Consider the following 17859-nt stretch of genomic DNA (forward strand, 5'->3'; position numbering starts at 1 on the left):
CATTGTGTCACTTCTAAAAAAAATACACAAATTAATTAAAATAGTTCAAAAATTAACTAAAATAATTCACAATTAACAATTAATATCACAATATATCATATATCAATTGTTAACACGTAAAAGTTTATTATAGTTAATAGGTAGTAGTTGAGTTGCTAATTAGGATGTTAGAGTTCGTCGATTCATCATTCAATATTAGATAGTTTATTTGTATATAGAGTTCGTTGTATTAATTTATGATATTTTATCAATATAAATTCCAATAAATGTCTATCTCATTTCTTGTTTATTTCTTCAATCGTGTAATTTCTATTATGATATCAACGACTTTGTTGTGATCTATGAAATATTGTGGTAAAGATACGAAGAAGATTATTACTGACAAGAACCATTGACATTTGTTTTTTTACTTTATTTATAGAGAAAAATTACATAAGTAGAAGAGAAAAAGGGTAAGCACTCAAAATATAAGAAGCACATTGAGATAGTATAAGGATCAAGACAAAGAAGCGACGCTAGCGGCTGACCGCCGCAACTGAGAGGGGGAGACCAAGAAATGAGAGGGAGAGCAATATGAGAGAAGAGAGAGACGCGCATAGCAATTTAGAGAATATGTGAGTGACTTATCACTATTATTTTAATAATTTATCATTATTATATATATATATATATATATATATATATATATATATATATATATATATATATGTATATAAGGATGTCGTGACCTTGCCCGCTTGAGAAGATCCGCCACTGACGATGACCTCCCAAACCAGTATATAGATACCATTTTTGGATCCTCATACGTTGTAGTTGCAGAGAAACCTCTTTTCTTGGGGATTTCAAAAAGTTGGTAATGTTGTACCACCATGTTAAGAAGATTTCCATAAGTCTTCCGAGCAAGTGGAGACCAAAGGTAACAACTATTCAAGAGGTTAAGGATCTAAAAACACTGCCTCTAGAAGAGGTGATGAGTTCACTCATATCCCATGATATTGAACTGGTTAAGATGAGCCCGAAAAGAAGTCAATGTCCTTGACCCTCAAATAACAAGGAAAGAAGAAGAATTCTAAGGCTTTACAAGCTAATGAAGATTTAAAGAAAGCAAATTGGAAAATCAAAGTGAAAGACTTACATGATGAAGAAATGTCATTTATCTCAAGAAAAATCCTGCGTATGTGGAACAACAGAAATAAATCTTTTCTTAAAAGAGATTTTAAATGGTCCCAAAATAGTAGAGAAGGAAGTGGAAAGCTAGACAACAAGAATATCATCTGCTATAAATGCAAGGAACCAAATCATTTCAAATCAGAATGTCTTAAACTTAACAAAGGAAAATCCTAAAGGAAAGACTTCAAGACAAAGAAGAAAGGTCTTATGGCTACTAAGTATGACTCTAATCAATATCTAATGAAAATGAAGAGCATGCAAACATGAATGGTGGAAGATATTCACTCTGACTCTGATTCTAATTTTGACTATGGATCTTCTAATGAAGAAATTGAGGTACTCTTTGATCTAACTTGATCTATCTTGTAGTGAACTCATATGTCTCTCAAAAAAGCTCATGACATCTTAACAAACAAATGCAGTTTCCTTGAAAATGATTTTGAAAACCTAAAAAGGAAAAATTTAACTCTGAAACAAAATGTTTCAAAAACTTTAGAGGATAAAGTCTGCAATTATGTTAAGTATGAAATAGCCTTTCAAGAATTTCTTGCAAATGACATGGACGGATGTAAACAACTTTTATGATATATAGTGTCAGTAGAAACAATAAACATGACATAGACTTTGAAGTACCAAAAGAAAATCCTAGATTTACTCAGCCTGATATTGTTTGTGCATACTTCCATAAAAAAGGTCACAATAGAATAACTTGTCATTTGAAGAAAACAAAGAAATACAATATACCTTTTAGAAATTACAAACCAAGATCCAATAAAATTTGAGTATCTAAGAATAAAATAATTTATCTTGTAGATATCCTTAACAACAAAGTTAAAATATCAGTCATGTAACTAGATAATGGATGCTCACGACGCATGACCGGAGAAAAGTCAATGTTCCAAGATTTGACCCTTAAGAATGGATGATTCATAGGATATGGAGGAGATCAGAAGGGTAAGATTACTGGGTACGACATATTAAGTAATGATTATCTTCCCTCTATTAAGAATATTTTAGTTGTAAAAGTACTAATGCATAATCTACTGAGAGTAAGTTAATTAAACAACAATGGTTATGATGTTGTTTTCAATCAAAAGTCTTGTAAGGCAATAAGTCAAACATATGAATCCATACTATTTACTAGTCAAAGGAAAAACAACATTTACAAAAATAAACTTATATGAATTAAATAAAAAGAAGTCAAGTATCTTATGTCTATAAGTGAGGAACAACTAGTTTGGCACAAAAGATTAGGACATGACAACTTGAGATTAATCTCAAAATTGAAAAGACTTGAATTAGTAAGAGGTTTTCCAAATCTGAAGTACGAATCAAATGTTTTTTGCGAGGCATGTCAGAAAGGGAAAAAAACCAAATCTTCTTTTTCTTCTAAAAACGTTGTTTCCACATCTTGATCTATTTGGTCTTGTAAATATTACCTTTGTTAGTGGTAAAAAGTATGGACTCATTATTATTGATGACTATTCTAAATGGACATGGGTAAAGTTTCTAAAACTCAAGGATGAGTCACATAAAGTTTTCACTATATTTTGCAAACAAGTGCAAAATGAAAAAGGTTTCTATATAGCAACGACTTGTAGTGATCATGAGGGTAAATTTGAAAATAAATTTTTTGAAAACTTATGTCAAGAGATTGGTATTTTTTATAACTTTCCCTCTCCTAGAACACCTAAACAGAACAATGTTGTAGAAAGGAAGAACATATCGCTTTAGGAGATGTTACTTACCCTGATTCACGAAATGAATGTTGCCAAGCATTTTTTGGCAAAACAGTGAACATTGGATGTTATATTCAGAATATAATCTATATTAGACTTATTCTCAATAAGATTCCTTATGAATTGTGAAAAGGAATAAAACTCAAAAGTTCATATTTTCATAAGTTTGGTTGTATATGCTTTATTTTGAACACCAAAGACAATCCTTGCAAGTTTAATTCATGATATCAAAAGTGAATCGTTTTGGGATACTCTGAAAGGTCTAAATCCTACAAGGTATACAACAATGAAACATTGATTGTTGAGGAATCAATTCATGTCAAGTTTGATGACAAAAAGATTGATCGTAAAAAGTCAAAAATAGACGTAGACTTTGCAGAACTACATATTTCAGAAGAACTGGATATCTCAAAGGAACGAGATAAATCAGATGAATCAACAAAGTGAGTCCAAAATGAATAAGAAGATATGTGTAACAACTCATATCAAAAGCATCGGGAATCCAAACCTGGATGGATATACAAGTCCTCTCATCCAGATTCTCTTATCATAGGAAAAACAAACGATCCTCTGAAACTAGATCTACTCTCAAGGAAACATCTTTGTTTGGACTACTATTTGAAATTGAACCTACATCTATAGATGAAGCTTCATCATATGCCAAAAGAGTTAAATCTATTCAAAAGAAATTATGTATGAGATATCATCCTCAAGCCTAAAGAAAAGGAGTCAGTTAGAACCAGGTGGGTTTTCAGAAACAAACTCAATGGGAAAGGTGAAATGGTTAGAAACAAAGCTAGACTTGTAGCAGAAGCATACAATTAGTAGGAAGATATTGATTACACTAAAACTTTTACCCATATGGCAATGTTAGAGGCTATTAGACTCTTACCTTTTTTTTTTTTTGTATTCAACAAAATTGCTCTATATCAAATGGATGTGAAAAAAGCATTCATAAATGGTTATATAAATGAAGAAGTGTATGTCAAACAACCTCGTGGCTTTGAGGATAATGAATTTTCAAACCATATTTTCAAACTAAATAAATCTTTATACAATCTAAAACAGACTCCAAGATCTTGGAATGATATACTAAGTAACTTTCTATTAAAAAATGATTTTTAAAGAAGTGAGGTTGACACAAATTTATTTGGAAAATCATTTAAGAATTACCTTATCAATGTCCAAATATATGTTGATGATATTATTTTTGGTTCTACTAACAACAAGCTCTACCAAGAGTTTTCTAAGCTAATGCAGAATGAATTTGAGATGAGCATGATGGGAGAATTATCTTTCTTGGAATTCAAATTCATCAAAATCCAGAGGATGTACTCATTCACCAAATCAAATACACAAGAGAACTGCTTAAAAGTTTAAAATGGATGATTGTAAGACCATGTCTACTCTTATGCATCCAATTTGTTCTCTTGACAAAGATTGGTCAGGTGAAAAAGTAAATCAAAATGTATACAAATGAATGACAGGTTATCTTTTTTACTTAATTGTGTATAGACCTGATAATTTGTTTAGTGTGTGTGTGTGCGTGCGCGCGTCAGATTTCAATTTGACCCTAAAGAATCCCAGTTAACAACTTTTAAGAGGATATTTAGATATCTGAAAGTCACTACTAACTTTGGTATGTGTTATAAATCATCCTATGAGTACAAATTAGTAGGTTTTTGTGATGCTAACTATGTTGGAGATAAGTATATCATTCCAAATCTTTTATAAACGACAAGTGAAATTATTGTATGGGCATGAAAAAATATATGTATATGCACTGTGGGTAGGGGTATGCAAAATATATGGTTAATTGAACTATATTGATAAATTATATTATACTGAACTAAAAAAATCAAACTAATAAAATGGTTCATGATCGAATCACATATTTAAAATAATCCAGTTAACCAAACTTAATTTAAAATCCAATTTAACAATTAAAATTTTTTTAACCTCAATTAATTTTTTTTTCTTAGAAAATTTTTGAATTTAGCTTTTCTAAAAAAAAAAAATATCAAAACTTTTTTTTAAAAAAAAAAATCAAAAATATTTTTTCTTGAAATTTTTTTGATTCTTTTTTAAAAAATAGTCGAAACTTTTTTTTTTGAATTTTTTTTATCAAGAACATTTTTACATCTATTGTTCTTGAAAAAATTTTGTCAAAAGAATTACAAAATTCTTTTTCAAAAAATAATCGAAACTTTTTATCTCAAAAAAGTTTTTTTATCGAAAAATTTTTTACGTCAATTTTTCTCGGAAAAAATTAAAAAACTTTCTAAAATAAATCAAAAAAATTTTGTCAAAAGAATTTTAAAATTATTTTTTTCAAAAAACTAGATTTTAACGAAAAACATGTTGAAAATATTAAATCAATTTATATTTATAAACTAATTTCAAACCGATTCAGAACTACAATAAGCTTAATTTAAAAGCGGTTCAATTTTTGTACTATAAACACCCTAATTTTGAGTTATGGATTTTCTAATTTGGCGAGGCAGCGAATTTGAAAATTTTAAGTATCGAAGTTCTTATTTTGATGAAAGAAGGAAATAACATTAATTAGATTTTATTTTAAATAATTAAAAAACTACAAATAATAAAATATTATACTTATGTTCAAATATTTTTTTGCATTGTTTGCAAAATTTAACGGTAAATTGATAGAAATAACTAACTTAAACATAGAATATAATTAAAGGACTAAAATAAATCTTTTATAGATTAAGGGACTAAAAAGTAATTATACCAGTATTTTTCTTAAATTTTGGAGTTGGGGTTGGTGGCGGGAATTTAAACAGCTACTTTGATTGTGTGCACGAACAGTTAACAAGGCGCTTCCCTCTGATCTCATAACCACCAGACGCCGCCGTAGCAGCAACCTTCGTCCGTAGTTGGTTTGTATTATCGTCTTCTCATTCTTTTGTTATTTCTCTATTTCAATTTTCAAGAGAGAGAAAGCAAACGAATTTGTTCTTCATTTTCTGTTTCTTTATTCATACACATAGTTCACTCTTCGATTCACTCATGGATATATCCCTCGGAGGCTCAACAACTTCAACTCCATCGCATGCTTCATTTTCCGGTACCGGTTTTTCTTAATTAACCGATAAACACATTGGTTAATCATAAGTTTTTTGTAGTCAGTGTTTCTGATATGTTTCGATTCTGTTTGTTAAAACTATAAATCATATTTAATGTTGATGTGAAATTAATCTTAGCTTGAAGAACAGATTCGTGCTACTGAATCCGTATTTTTATTTGAGAATAACTTTTCATTATGAATGAAGATTGTAAAATGAAGTAGGTAAACCTTTGTCATCTACTTGCACAATTCATCATATTTAAACTTCCTTTTAGATTTTGATTTTCATTCTTTGAATATGATATTCTTGTTCTGAAGTAACTGTTTTGGTTTCACAATGGAATTGGCAAAATCACGGTGATTTTATGTGATTTTGCAAAAGCTATATAGTGTAGCTCCTACAAAATCACAATGGTTCTTTGTGATTTTGTCGGTCCCATCGTGAAACCAAACATGGACAAAAAGTTTGATTGCATGATGTGATGAATTGAGGATTTGAGCATATGTATATTTTTTTTTTGTTACAGTTATAGATATGTCTATTATTAAGAAAGCTATAATATGTGTGGTAGCTTGATTAGCGGCTTGCAGCTATATTCATGCCCTAGTAAATATTTGACTTAGGAATGTGATGAATTGAGCATATTTTAATTATAGTATGTGTGATATTAAGAAAACTATTCTCATTATATTGATCTCTGGATCTGTTATAGTGTGGGGCAGCTTGATTACCCACTTAAAGCTATCATTTACTGTACGGAAACTTTGAAATAATGCTTATATCCTTCTCTTAATGCATTAGCTTGTTAGATATGTTGTTATAGTTTTAACTTTTTTATCAATAATAATGAGTAATGATAGCATGGTGTTTAGCCTTAATGCTTGTGTATTCTTATCTTAACTTGTTTAGAATGAGGACAATATAATGCATTATTGTAGGTACAAATGGAGTCTGTTTGATGAGAAATGCATGGAAAGGGGAACAACATCCATCCTTCATTGATTTTATCTCAGCTTTTCTCTCTGCAAATTCCTTTCGGCTTAATTTTGTGCCAATTGCTCCAGTAATTGCCTGTTTTTGTGTTTTGTTCCCTATTCTTTTTTGTTCCTTTCAAATGCTGGTTTATCTCTAAAATTTTGAGGATTTTCTTTGTAGGACTTTATTTTCAATTGTGGGGGTTTGTCTGTGGCCTTCATTTTTGTGACAAACTGGGACTGCAACAATGTGGCTTCAATCTTCAACAGGTTATTATGCGATTCATAACAGCTACATAGTATATAAATCTAGCAAAAGAGTTTGTGCTTGATTTGGATTTTGTGGTGCAGAGTTCAGAAACTGAAGACACAATTTTCACGTTTTTATGTTGTTATCACACTCCCAACAAAAGAGAAAATTGATTCATTTACTCAATCATATTTCAAGTGAGTTTTGTTACTTTTGTTCTGATTGATTAATGCTAATTATATGCATGACTTGAATAACAAAAGAACATGGATCATGATTATGAATATGAATATACATGAAGATTTCGGATGGTGATTGGCAAGCCTACATTTGTGCCAGTTATGGACTTAGAGATGGGGTTTGAAAAGATGGTAAAAATAGCCCATTCTTCTGGAGGTACAACTTGAAACTTCTATCTAGCTTTAATGTATTGTTCCAATTTATAGTTCTTGTTCTCCAACTAATTGCAGTATACAAGCAGGAAAGAATTGAAGAAAAATTGAAAGCGGAGGTCAGCTCATTGATTTTGATTTTACATTAAAATTTCATAATATGTAGGAATCACGTAATAATTGAAACTAGCACATTGATGTATGAACTTTGTTGTGGTTTTAAAGAGGAAGCAGTTGGTGCAAGGAATGGACCTTTACCTTAAAGTTGTTACATCCATTCCAGGCATTGATAATCACGATGCAAATGCGGTAAGCTCTAGATTCTTGAATATAGATGTGTCTAAACTGTCTAAGGTATAACAGTCATATGTAAGTTGTGCATAAGCATTCCTGTTGTATATATATTGATAATAATTTCGTTGGTGTCAATGTTTTGATACTATGTAAAGTTTGTGCTCCTATTCCTACTGATGGGGATAGACTACCACATATAATAATAATTTTGTCACATGTAGCCATGCATATAGGTTGAGTTATTTTGTTATTCTGATCTCTCAATTCAGCTTAGTCAAGCTATTGGTTCTGTCCAAGCAATTGCGAAGGCATCAAAAGAGCAAATTTTGGAGAACACTGATCTTTCCACTGACAAGGCAGAGATGGTTTCAAGGTTTCTTAGGGACCCAAAGTCTTACTTGCGTCCGAAAAGATCAATTGATCATAAAATAACAATGGAATCCATATTGTAGTATTTTTGTTTTGTTTTTTGCTAAACAAAATAAGCAGCACTCTGCACTGTTTTAATGTGGGATTTATATTAATTCTTTTTTTTTTTTGTAAGCTTACGTGTAATATGGTATTCTTGAGATAAGACCCTCAAAATTATGGGATGAATTGTCTGATTTATAATTCTTGAATCTCAATCATTCATTTAATATGTTGAATGAGAGAGTGTGTTTAAAAATGACGGAAGGGAATTGAATAGTGGAGATTAAAATATATTCTCCTGATTCATATTTTCCAACATGAGAAGATGCGATCCCCAAAATAATAGTGGTTTCATACTATTAGATGTTCGCTTGAAGTATAAATTGAAGAAACACCTTTTACCTTTATCATAACTGAGCAAACAATCATTTTGCTCGTTAAATGTATGCATTGAAATTGCAAACACATTGTTGACAACAAAGGCTAAATTTGGACAGGTATGAGATAGATAAATTAGTCTTTCCTTATTAGTCTTTGATATGAGATGCATCATTGGATCACGTCTTTTTCTGATTTTACCTCATCACTTGACAAACCAGAAAAGCCATCACCATGCACAATACACAGTTCTTCGGTATTCAAATCTGCAACTGAACTTGTTAATGGATCCACAGAGGAGGAGCCTGACAATTAACCTTGCAACTCGACTATATTTCCCACTTCAACATTTTCGTTTTGCAGAATTTCAGGATTTTCAATTTGGCAGTCATTGCTCAAGTTGACAATTAATGGACTCATATCTGCAGCTGCGAAACAAATATCAGACACAATAAAACCACAGATAAGAAACAAATCTTGGAGTGAGAGAGATATAACAACAAAAAATTGGCTACTCAATATTGGTAGATTTTCATTAAATAAATGCGTAGTTATCTGTGCTTCATCATAAAAATACTTTTGGCATTTAAGGCATATACTACTGCTATTTTGGATATTTGAATCAATATACTTCCAAAAGTTTTAAACAAATGGAAACTCCCATTCTTGTTTCAATTGGAATGTGCTTGCAACAAAGAAGTAGGAATGTTTGAGAAAAAAAATTAGATACATAAAATTGGTTTCACAAGAATTCTCTAGTATTCAGGACAGAGATGTTTAGAGATCCTAGTTTGTGTTTATTTGGATATTTCTTAGTTCACTAAAATTTCAAAGTTATTACAAAATAACAGCCTCAATAATTAATTAATTAATCAAGATATGCTTTACATTCAAAGTTAGTGACAGTTTGATAAATCGTTACCTCATATCAATACATAATTCCAATGCAACTATACAGAAGCAAACAACTCACAATGTTAAATACTTGTGATGGTCTTTTGTGGAAAAAGACAATTAAAAAATGGTGATTTAAGAGTCTAAACTCTAAAATGCACCTCGTACATGTTTTTGTTGCTAAAAGCCTAAAACAAATAAACTTTTTTTGAAATATATTTGATAATGGCTTATTGGTTTTGCAAACTCATTGCATAGAACAAAATTAAAATATAGAAGATACTAGCTAAGTAGGAAGGAATTGTTACCATCAAAATCTGTATCTCATAGTAATTGGAAAGGGGGTAAACCATAAGTACCAACAAAGCTGTGATCCCCAAAATTGCTCAATGCTTCCTGTAAAGAAGTGTGCAAAATACAACATAATCAAGGGATCGTTATTATGCTTCTTGATAGTGCTCCCCCTTGTACGCTATCAACAATGGCTCTGCATTTTCTTTAAACCTTGATATATACTTGTCCAAGAACATGTCTTCAGACAAACATAACACATGAATAAAGCTTGGAACCTTCCTACATAGATTTTGTGCTTTCAAAAGCTGAAAAACTCTATACCGAGGAAACACTCGATCCTCAATGCTATACATCAAAATCACAGGCCGTTGAACCAACACTGACTTTGGCAGCATTACTGTCTGCAAGAAGAATTCCATTCCAACCTTTAATTTCTTCTCCGATGTCCTAAGCAAAGTCGGAGTCTTTTTAAACATTTGCATGCACTCATCTTTAGAAAACCCAAAACCCTGAATGAAATCCATCTTTCTCCTAAATGTTTTAGAACTCAAACCAGATAAGGTATGAAGCGCGTGAACCAACATTCTTGAATTTTCTTCGAAACCCAAGTCTACAGCTTGCAAAACATAGTTCCTAATAGTACATTGTGTGGCAATCAAAAGTCTCGACTGTCGTTTGAGTATAATCAAAAGCTGATCACCAAAAATTCCCCATCTCTGTAGGAAAGCGACATTGGCGACAAAAAGTTGGTACTTTGGGAGTATCCAACCACATTTGCACAAAACATAAATAAAATCTTTGTCGTTGCATACAATTTTTCGAATGACTTCGACAGAGGGTACCAATGTTTTGTTCAAACTAGCAGTCAAAATGGTGGGATTTTTGGAAATGAAATTGCATAAATCCGAACATTGGAAACCCAATTGTTGAAAGAAGTGAATTTTAGGTTTTAGGGTTTTATCAACATCTGAGAAAAGTATTTGAGCTCTCTGACGAATGATAGAGTGAATCTGAGATTCGGAGAATCCAATTTGTTTGAAAAAGTTGAGGACGGATAAGGGCTTTAGAGGGAGGGTGTGAGATGAAATGCGTTTAGAGATATAAAGGGATTGAGATTTGGGGAAATTGAAATTGGAATTGAGGAAATCGTGGAGAATAGTGGTTTGATTTGGGGTTGATAAAGAAGCAGTAGAAAATGAAAAGAGAAAGGGATGAAGTGAGTAATTCAAAGGAGAATAAAAAAGAAGAGAACGTAACTTGAGGGATTGCATTGCTTGAATAATAATCAATATCAATAATAAGAGATTTAAAGAAAAGGGGTTTAAGAGTTTTTAGGGTTGAAATGAAAGAGTGGGAATGTCATATTTGAATTTGAAAGCAGGAAACATAAGACATTACGAATTAAAAAGGGAAGAAAGGAAACCTTGAGTAGTTGTTATTACAACTCCATTCTGATTTGTGACCTGTGTGTGGGTAGGGAATGTGTTTTTGTGACCTGCGTGTGGAAGAAGATTAAAGTCAATTCATATCATCACCATTATATTATACATCAAAATAAATAAATAAACAAATAATTACAATCTAAAAATGTCAGCAAGAATATACAATATACAACAGTGTCATAGAACTCACGTAACTAACGCTACCTACTATAGAAAAAGATTTTTGGTTGTTGACTTAGAACATGGTGAGACCTCCACCATGATTAACCAAACTTTTAGAATGCACAAACATATTTATGATGCACAAACATATTTATGATGCACAAACAGTGGCGGAGCTTGACCGATAATTTTGGGGTGGCGACATTAAAACCTTATATGGCAACATAAAACACTTATCTAAATCAATCAATTTTTTTACTCTTCTTTATTTTCACAAACTTATCTAAATCAATCAATTTAAGAAACATAAAACATCTTATATGCAAAAAAAAAAAAAAAACTAAAACTCTTTATATGGACAAAAAAACTCAAACAAAAATGCAACAAAACTCAAACACCTTCTATGCAACAAAAAAAAATTCAAACACTCTATATGAACATAAAATCAAACAACTTGTAAGCAAAATGGAGAGAGAGAAACGCGACTGGAAGAGAGAGGAAGAATGAGAAAACTAAATTAGGTTTAGGTATTGTTGTAATTTTTTAGTTTTGATCGGGGCATTATAGTAATTTTACTTATAAATTTTCTTTTTTGGGTGGCCGCGACCCCCTATGTCCCTAGAAAGCTCAGCCCCTGTGCACAAATACAAATGAGGTTAAAAAATACATGCAAACAGACCTACAAAAGATGCTTACATACCTCAACATCAGGATGAAATCAGTGAAGACAATCTCAAAAGTTTCAATCTGCAGTTTCTGATCCAAATGGCCATCACAATCTTCAGCTGGAGCTTTATGAAGAACAAAGAATGGCTACCAAAACAAAAAACGAAAAACAAATGAGGACTGAATCAACACTCCACCCGTAGTAGCAAGTAGAGGTGGACATCAGGTCGGGAATGGTCGGATTCGGGCCAAAACACCAAAACCGATTCAATCCGCGGGTGATAACTATTAGCCCAATCTTGTCCATTTTTTATTTCGGGCCTGTGAATGGGTGGGTATAAATAATAAATCTTTTATCAATAATAATAAACCTTTTATCAATAATAATAATAATAAATAAATTTAATTGAAATTTTAAATCTCTAATTTTTATCAATTCAGGACATTAGTCTTTTTATAATAAAATGTGATGATTTTGGTTCTTCATTGTTATTTTTTATCTAAAAACTAGCAATATGACATGTTTTAAATGATTTGACATATAATACAATGATATAAAATGATTAATACTTATGAAATTGTATTATAATTTTTTATAACTTTCAACTTCAATTTTTTTTTTAAATTTTTTAATTTAATTAATGACATAAATAATTAATATATCTAGATGGTTTTATATCATAAAATCGTATGATACATCATTTAAAATATGTCAAATTGTCATTTTTAATTAAAAAATCTGTTGGGAAATCAAAACCATCGACTTTTAAAATAGGAAGACCACTTATGTGAATTGATGAAAATAGATAAATCAAAATTGTAACTAAGCCTAATAAATCTTAGTGACTATTGTGCTAATGAAAAAGTTTGAATGACTTCTTAAAGTTTGAATGGCTTCTTTATTTATATATGTATATAACTTTTATTAAGTTTCAGTTATTAATTATTATGATGTTATATTATAACTTTTACTCATGTCTTAAATACATCTTGAATTTACAGCGATTATAAAAAGAAAAGTGAGCATAAGATACGCTTTTTGTAATTAATGACGTATGATTCACCATATCTACATGTTAAAGTTCAGTCAAGTGATTCACGTTTTAGTGATATTATATATATATATATATATATATATATATATATATATATATATATTTTAATCACTCTTTAAATGAAATTACTTTGTATCATGTTGTATGATTTTATTTAGAAAAAAGAGAGTATAGTGGTATTATTTCTCATAGTATTTTGAAAAGAATTTATTTATAAAGCATTCATGTATTTTATGGAGTTTGATATTTATTTGTCACTTGATTTATTTCTAGCAGTGAAGAAGGTTTAGAGCTAGAAATTATGTGTTTATGATTTTTCTAGATAATTAAAATAAGATGTTACAATTTGGTATCAGAGAAAGTCATAACCTTTTTTTGTGGGTATGTTTTTACTATATATTCTAAGGATCAGTTCATTAAATATTAAATTTAATTAACTTATATTTGAAGAAAATATATTAAAGAAGGTCGCACCTCCTCTATCTGCCCTCACAAAGTTCGTGTGCAACAGCACGGTAAGAATTTGCTTCCTCCATTTCTTTTTCTTTGTCTTCCCTAAATCTTAAATAATCCTTAAATATTTTAGATTTTGCAAAGTCCATTTTGGTTGGATTGGGTTTGAGTTTCATCGGCTACATGCACTAAATGTTTTTATTAGTCCTAAATTTCAATTTTCAAAATCGATTTGGGCATGTTATTTTGGCACCGTTAAAGTTCCTTTTGGTCTTTGTACCGTGGATTTTTATTTATGAATTTTTTGAAATTTTTTTTTAACAAACTGTCACACTTTGGAAAAAAAAATCAAAATATTCTACTTTTGAAAATCAACTTATGATCGCATTCTAAGATACCGACCAACTTAAGGAAAAAAATTTAACAACTCAATAAAAGGTCGTATTTGTTGCATTTGTTACTATCATTCAACAACTAGCAGTCATCCTCACATAAGGATTTTCTTAACCTAACTGAACTTATTATAAGCAAGTTGGACATGATAATTGAGAGATGAATTTATGTATTAGTTTAGATAGATTAAAATATTAATTACCAAATTCATATATGAGTTAAATTGTTTTATCTACTCTTTTTTCTCTTTTCTATTTATCTCCCAAGATGATCAACTTATGATCGCATTCTAAGATACCGACCAACTTAAGGAAAAAAATTTAACAACTCAATAAAAGGTCGCATTTGTTGCATTTGTTACTATCATTCAACAACTAGCAGTCATCCTCACATAAGGATTTTCTTAACCTAACTGAACTTATTATAAGCAAGTTGGACATGATAATTGAGAGATGAATTTATGTATTAGTTTAGATAGATTAAAATATTAATTACCAAATTCATATACGAGTTAAATTGTTTTATCTACTCTTTTTTCTCTTTTCTATTTCTCTCCCAAGATGTTTCAAATTGGATAGCATTTTTTTAAACCAACTCTGCCTTTATATCCAATCTTTGTATCTTTTTTTTTACTATCATCTCTTCACCTAAAATTTAGTACCTTGTTCAAATACACACTTTAATAAAAAAACAGAAAATAGAAGTAAAATAACAAAGTGGGACATATAATGATTTGGCAGAATTCAAAAATGCAATAAATAAATACCTTAACAAAGCATGTCACCATGACAATTAAAGAACATAAAAATTGAGCATAAAAAACTAGCAAGAGATAGATGTATCGAGATTCTCAATTGCAGATCGCATAAAATAGAGGTTTGCTCAAACTTTGCTACTCTACAGTGTTACCACATTGCTATAGTCAACCAGTCGCTATTTGACTACACTTCATACTAAATAGTATATTGCAGAACAATAGCGAGTTGTTCAAATTCGCTACGCTATAGCTCTATATCGGCGCTATTTGACAACAGTAAAATTTATGTGTGGGTAGACAAGATTAATATCGATAGCTTACTACTTATGAGAAATCAAATTATCATTAAAAACATAATACTAATATTAATATCTAGAACAATATTATCTCTACCATTATGATCATTTTAAAGAGATATTCCACAAAATACCAAAACACATCCAGAAATACTTGACAACATGAAATTCAAAAATATTGATTGGTAATTGCTTGCGTCCAGCCATGAAGGGTTAGATTTGCATAAAAAATATCATTAGATAGGTAAGCCTAACCTTTAAACTTGTGATTTTAATAAGGTATCTTCAATAATATTCACAATATTGCAACCGAGTTTCATAATTTTAGTCAATCATGCTTTCTAACTCAGTCATTATTTTGTGTCACCTAGAATATAATTAAATTTTTAGAGTAAACCTGAAAGCATCAATTCAATCATTTCAAGATGATTACAGAGTTAGAAGAGGTACAATGAAAATACTTTTCAATCATTTCAAGATGATTACCAAGGTAGAATTTTTAAAGTAAACTAGAAAGCATCAATTCAATCATTTCCTAATCGATGTAGAAGTTGAACGATAACAAAGCAAGGATGAAAATACATAGCAAAAATCACCAACTCACAAAGAGGAAGAAGTTTTGCAAGTCCCACAAGATACAAAAACCCTAATTGATGTAGAGGTTGAGTGATGCAGAAACCGTAATCGATGTAGAGTTACGAGAAAAAGGAAGAAGTCTCACAAGTCAAGAGAAAAACCCTAATTGGTGTTTATTCACAAGTTTCCTTCACCAACACATGTTTTTCCCTTTTTTTCATTCAGAAACGAGGTCAAATGTAAGACCCGTAGAAAATGAATTATTAATTAAGTATATTTAGTTATGTTTTGTAATTAAAACATGTTGTTGATTATATCAGTTTCTTTTATTTATGAATAAAAGTACAAAAGTATTTTTCACGGATGAAATATTTTTATTTTGTCAACGAGTAAAAATAGTCAAAATTTGAGACTGGAATTTCTCAATGTTTGATATGTGACTCGTTTAAGAACGAACTCGAAGACTGAACGAGATAATGTGACTTAAAGTCACAAAATATCTAGATATTTTTACTAAAGTAGATAGATCTAAAAGTGAGTGATGTGATGTGATTATGACTGTGTCATAAAGGATATTGTGATATTTTAGAATTAAATTTATGTGATTAATTTTTGTGGTTATAAATTTTTAGAGATTAATTTGGAATTGAGATAGTAGATCAATTATGGGAAGGAGAAAAGAAATACATTTCCCCCTTCCTATAAATCAATTCATGGTCATCATCATCATAAGCTAACTATCACTTTGTTTAATTCTTCAAAAACACATTCTCTAATTTCTCTCCAAACCCAAACATTCTCCTTCATTTTTGAGCAAATTAAAAGCCTCCAATCACAAAACCTCCAACTACAAAGTTGTTTCACTACTTGAGAGGATTACATAGAGCTAAGGATCACTAGTTAAGGTAGCTATTTCTTCCCTCTTTTCTCTCAAACCCGTAAACATGCATATATATGGGAAAAATAATTTTTTGCTATGTTTTGAGCTTTAATCTTGCTTGTTTATCACTACTATGATTGTTATTAATGTGTAGGAAGTCAAAAGAAACATTTTCAACTATTTTTTGTTATGTTTTTATGCTTTGGTGCTTTGTTAATATTGAAATTAAAGGAGTTAATAACTTGAATTACAAAAAAATGAAACCAATCCTCCAAATTTTTTAATAAGACTAAATGTGGTGTGCCATAATGTGAAAATTTGACTTTCTTATTTTTATGTGTTTGAATTATGTAATGAGTTGTTTTCAAATAAATGAGTTTGAACTGAAAATAGAAATTTTATTAGAGAGTTTAAGTTAGTAAAGTTAAGACTTTTGCAAGTGTGTTTGGTTATGTTTTTTTTTTTTTTATAATTAAAATGACAACTAGATGTTAGGTGTTTGGGGACCAAAGTGGTGTAATTTTAAAAAATAAACTCAAAGTTGTGAAATGAGGATTTTAAAGTAAGTGAGTAATTGATAAATAAAAGAAATTGATTAGTTTTCTTGAGTAATGTAACCTTGAAGCAACTTTTATAATTTCCTATGTTTATATAGTTAGCTCTTTGAGTCTCAAAAATGAATCGAGATTGTTGACAGCGAGTTAGCGGTGAGGAGAACTCTGAATATTTTATGTTTATTGGTTGAAATTTTTAACGAAAAGAAATATGAACAAGAAGGTCATGACAAAATTTTTGGAATAAGTTTTGAAATAAAGTGGGAATTGTTGTGGTTTATTTTAATTCAAAAGTATTTGAGTTATAGAAATTTTATGAACTTTAAATAAGTTAGGAAAAAGTTCTCTTGTGATTTTAATAGTGGTATAAATTAAAATTTTGAGTTGTTTAAAGTTTGAAACCATATGAGTTGTTGTCCTTGATTATTTAAGGTGTTTTAAACTATATTTGAATTTGAATTTTTTTTTTTTAAAGACATTGATGAGTAAAATGGATTTTAGATGAGTGGTATATATATATATATATATATATATAGAAAGAGTTCAAAGTTTTGTTTAAAGGTTGATTTTAAGTTTACTTTGATATTAAGGTGTTAAGGTTTTTATCTTTTGGGTTTTTGTGAAAACAAGGTTTCCACTTTTATAGATTAAACTAAAATATTTTAGTTATTGATATTAAATACTCATTTTTTATGAAGAAATTTAACTTTGAGAAACAAAGTTTCAAACTTCATGACTTT

General features: G+C 29.9%; 2 protein-coding genes across 5 annotated transcripts; one reads left to right on the top strand and one right to left on the bottom strand.

Moving 5' to 3' along the window:
- Positions 1–5665: 5665 nt before the first annotated feature.
- Positions 5666–9120, top strand: LOC101512382 (protein PARTING DANCERS-like). The gene is made up of 9 exons (XM_004513197.4): positions 5666–5809; positions 5921–5997; positions 6937–7061; positions 7154–7242; positions 7324–7419; positions 7524–7618; positions 7693–7733; positions 7840–7923; positions 8178–9120. The coding sequence occupies exons 2-9, from the start codon at positions 5940–5942 to the stop codon at positions 8358–8360; spliced, it is 771 nt and encodes a 256-aa protein (XP_004513254.1). The 5' UTR covers positions 5666–5809; positions 5921–5939; the 3' UTR covers positions 8361–9120.
- On the bottom strand, positions 8697–12471 carry LOC101504025 (uncharacterized). Of its 4 annotated transcripts, none has more exons than XM_012719401.3 (3): positions 12190–12471; positions 9900–11380; positions 8697–9119 (listed from the first exon to the last, which is right to left on the bottom strand). In XM_012719401.3, exon 2 carries the CDS (start codon positions 11154–11156, stop codon positions 10032–10034), a length of 1125 nt encoding a protein of 374 aa, XP_012574855.1. In that variant the 5' UTR covers positions 11157–11380; positions 12190–12471; the 3' UTR covers positions 8697–9119; positions 9900–10031. The 4 variants fall into 4 exon arrangements, with proteins under 4 accessions (XP_012574855.1, XP_012574853.1, XP_073225213.1 ...); XM_012719399.3 differs by having other exon boundaries at positions 8697–9125; XM_073369112.1 differs by lacking the exon at positions 12190–12471 and adding an exon at positions 11532–11937 and having other exon boundaries at positions 8697–9125.
- Between the last annotated feature and the right edge of the window lie 5388 nt (positions 12472–17859).

The sequence above is a fragment of the Cicer arietinum genome, chromosome 5, assembly GCF_000331145.2.
Source record: "Cicer arietinum cultivar CDC Frontier isolate Library 1 chromosome 5, Cicar.CDCFrontier_v2.0, whole genome shotgun sequence".
Taxonomy (NCBI): domain Eukaryota; kingdom Viridiplantae; phylum Streptophyta; class Magnoliopsida; order Fabales; family Fabaceae; genus Cicer; species Cicer arietinum.

Bases quoted from the DNA above. Each gene is read 5' to 3' on its own strand.
- LOC101512382 (XM_004513197.4), top strand. From the start codon at position 5,940: ATGGATATATCCCTCGGAGGCTCAACAACTTCAACTCCATCGCATGCT. The intron at 7,619-7,692 runs GTACAACTTGAA...AACTAATTGCAG, and splicing joins AATAGCCCATTCTTCTGGAG to TATACAAGCAGGAAAGAATT. The intron at 7,924-8,177 runs GTAAGCTCTAGA...CTCTCAATTCAG, and splicing joins ATAATCACGATGCAAATGCG to CTTAGTCAAGCTATTGGTTC.
- LOC101504025 (XM_012719401.3), bottom strand. From the start codon at position 11,156: ATGCAATCCCTCAAGTTACGTTCTCTTCTTTTTTATTCTCCTTTGAAT.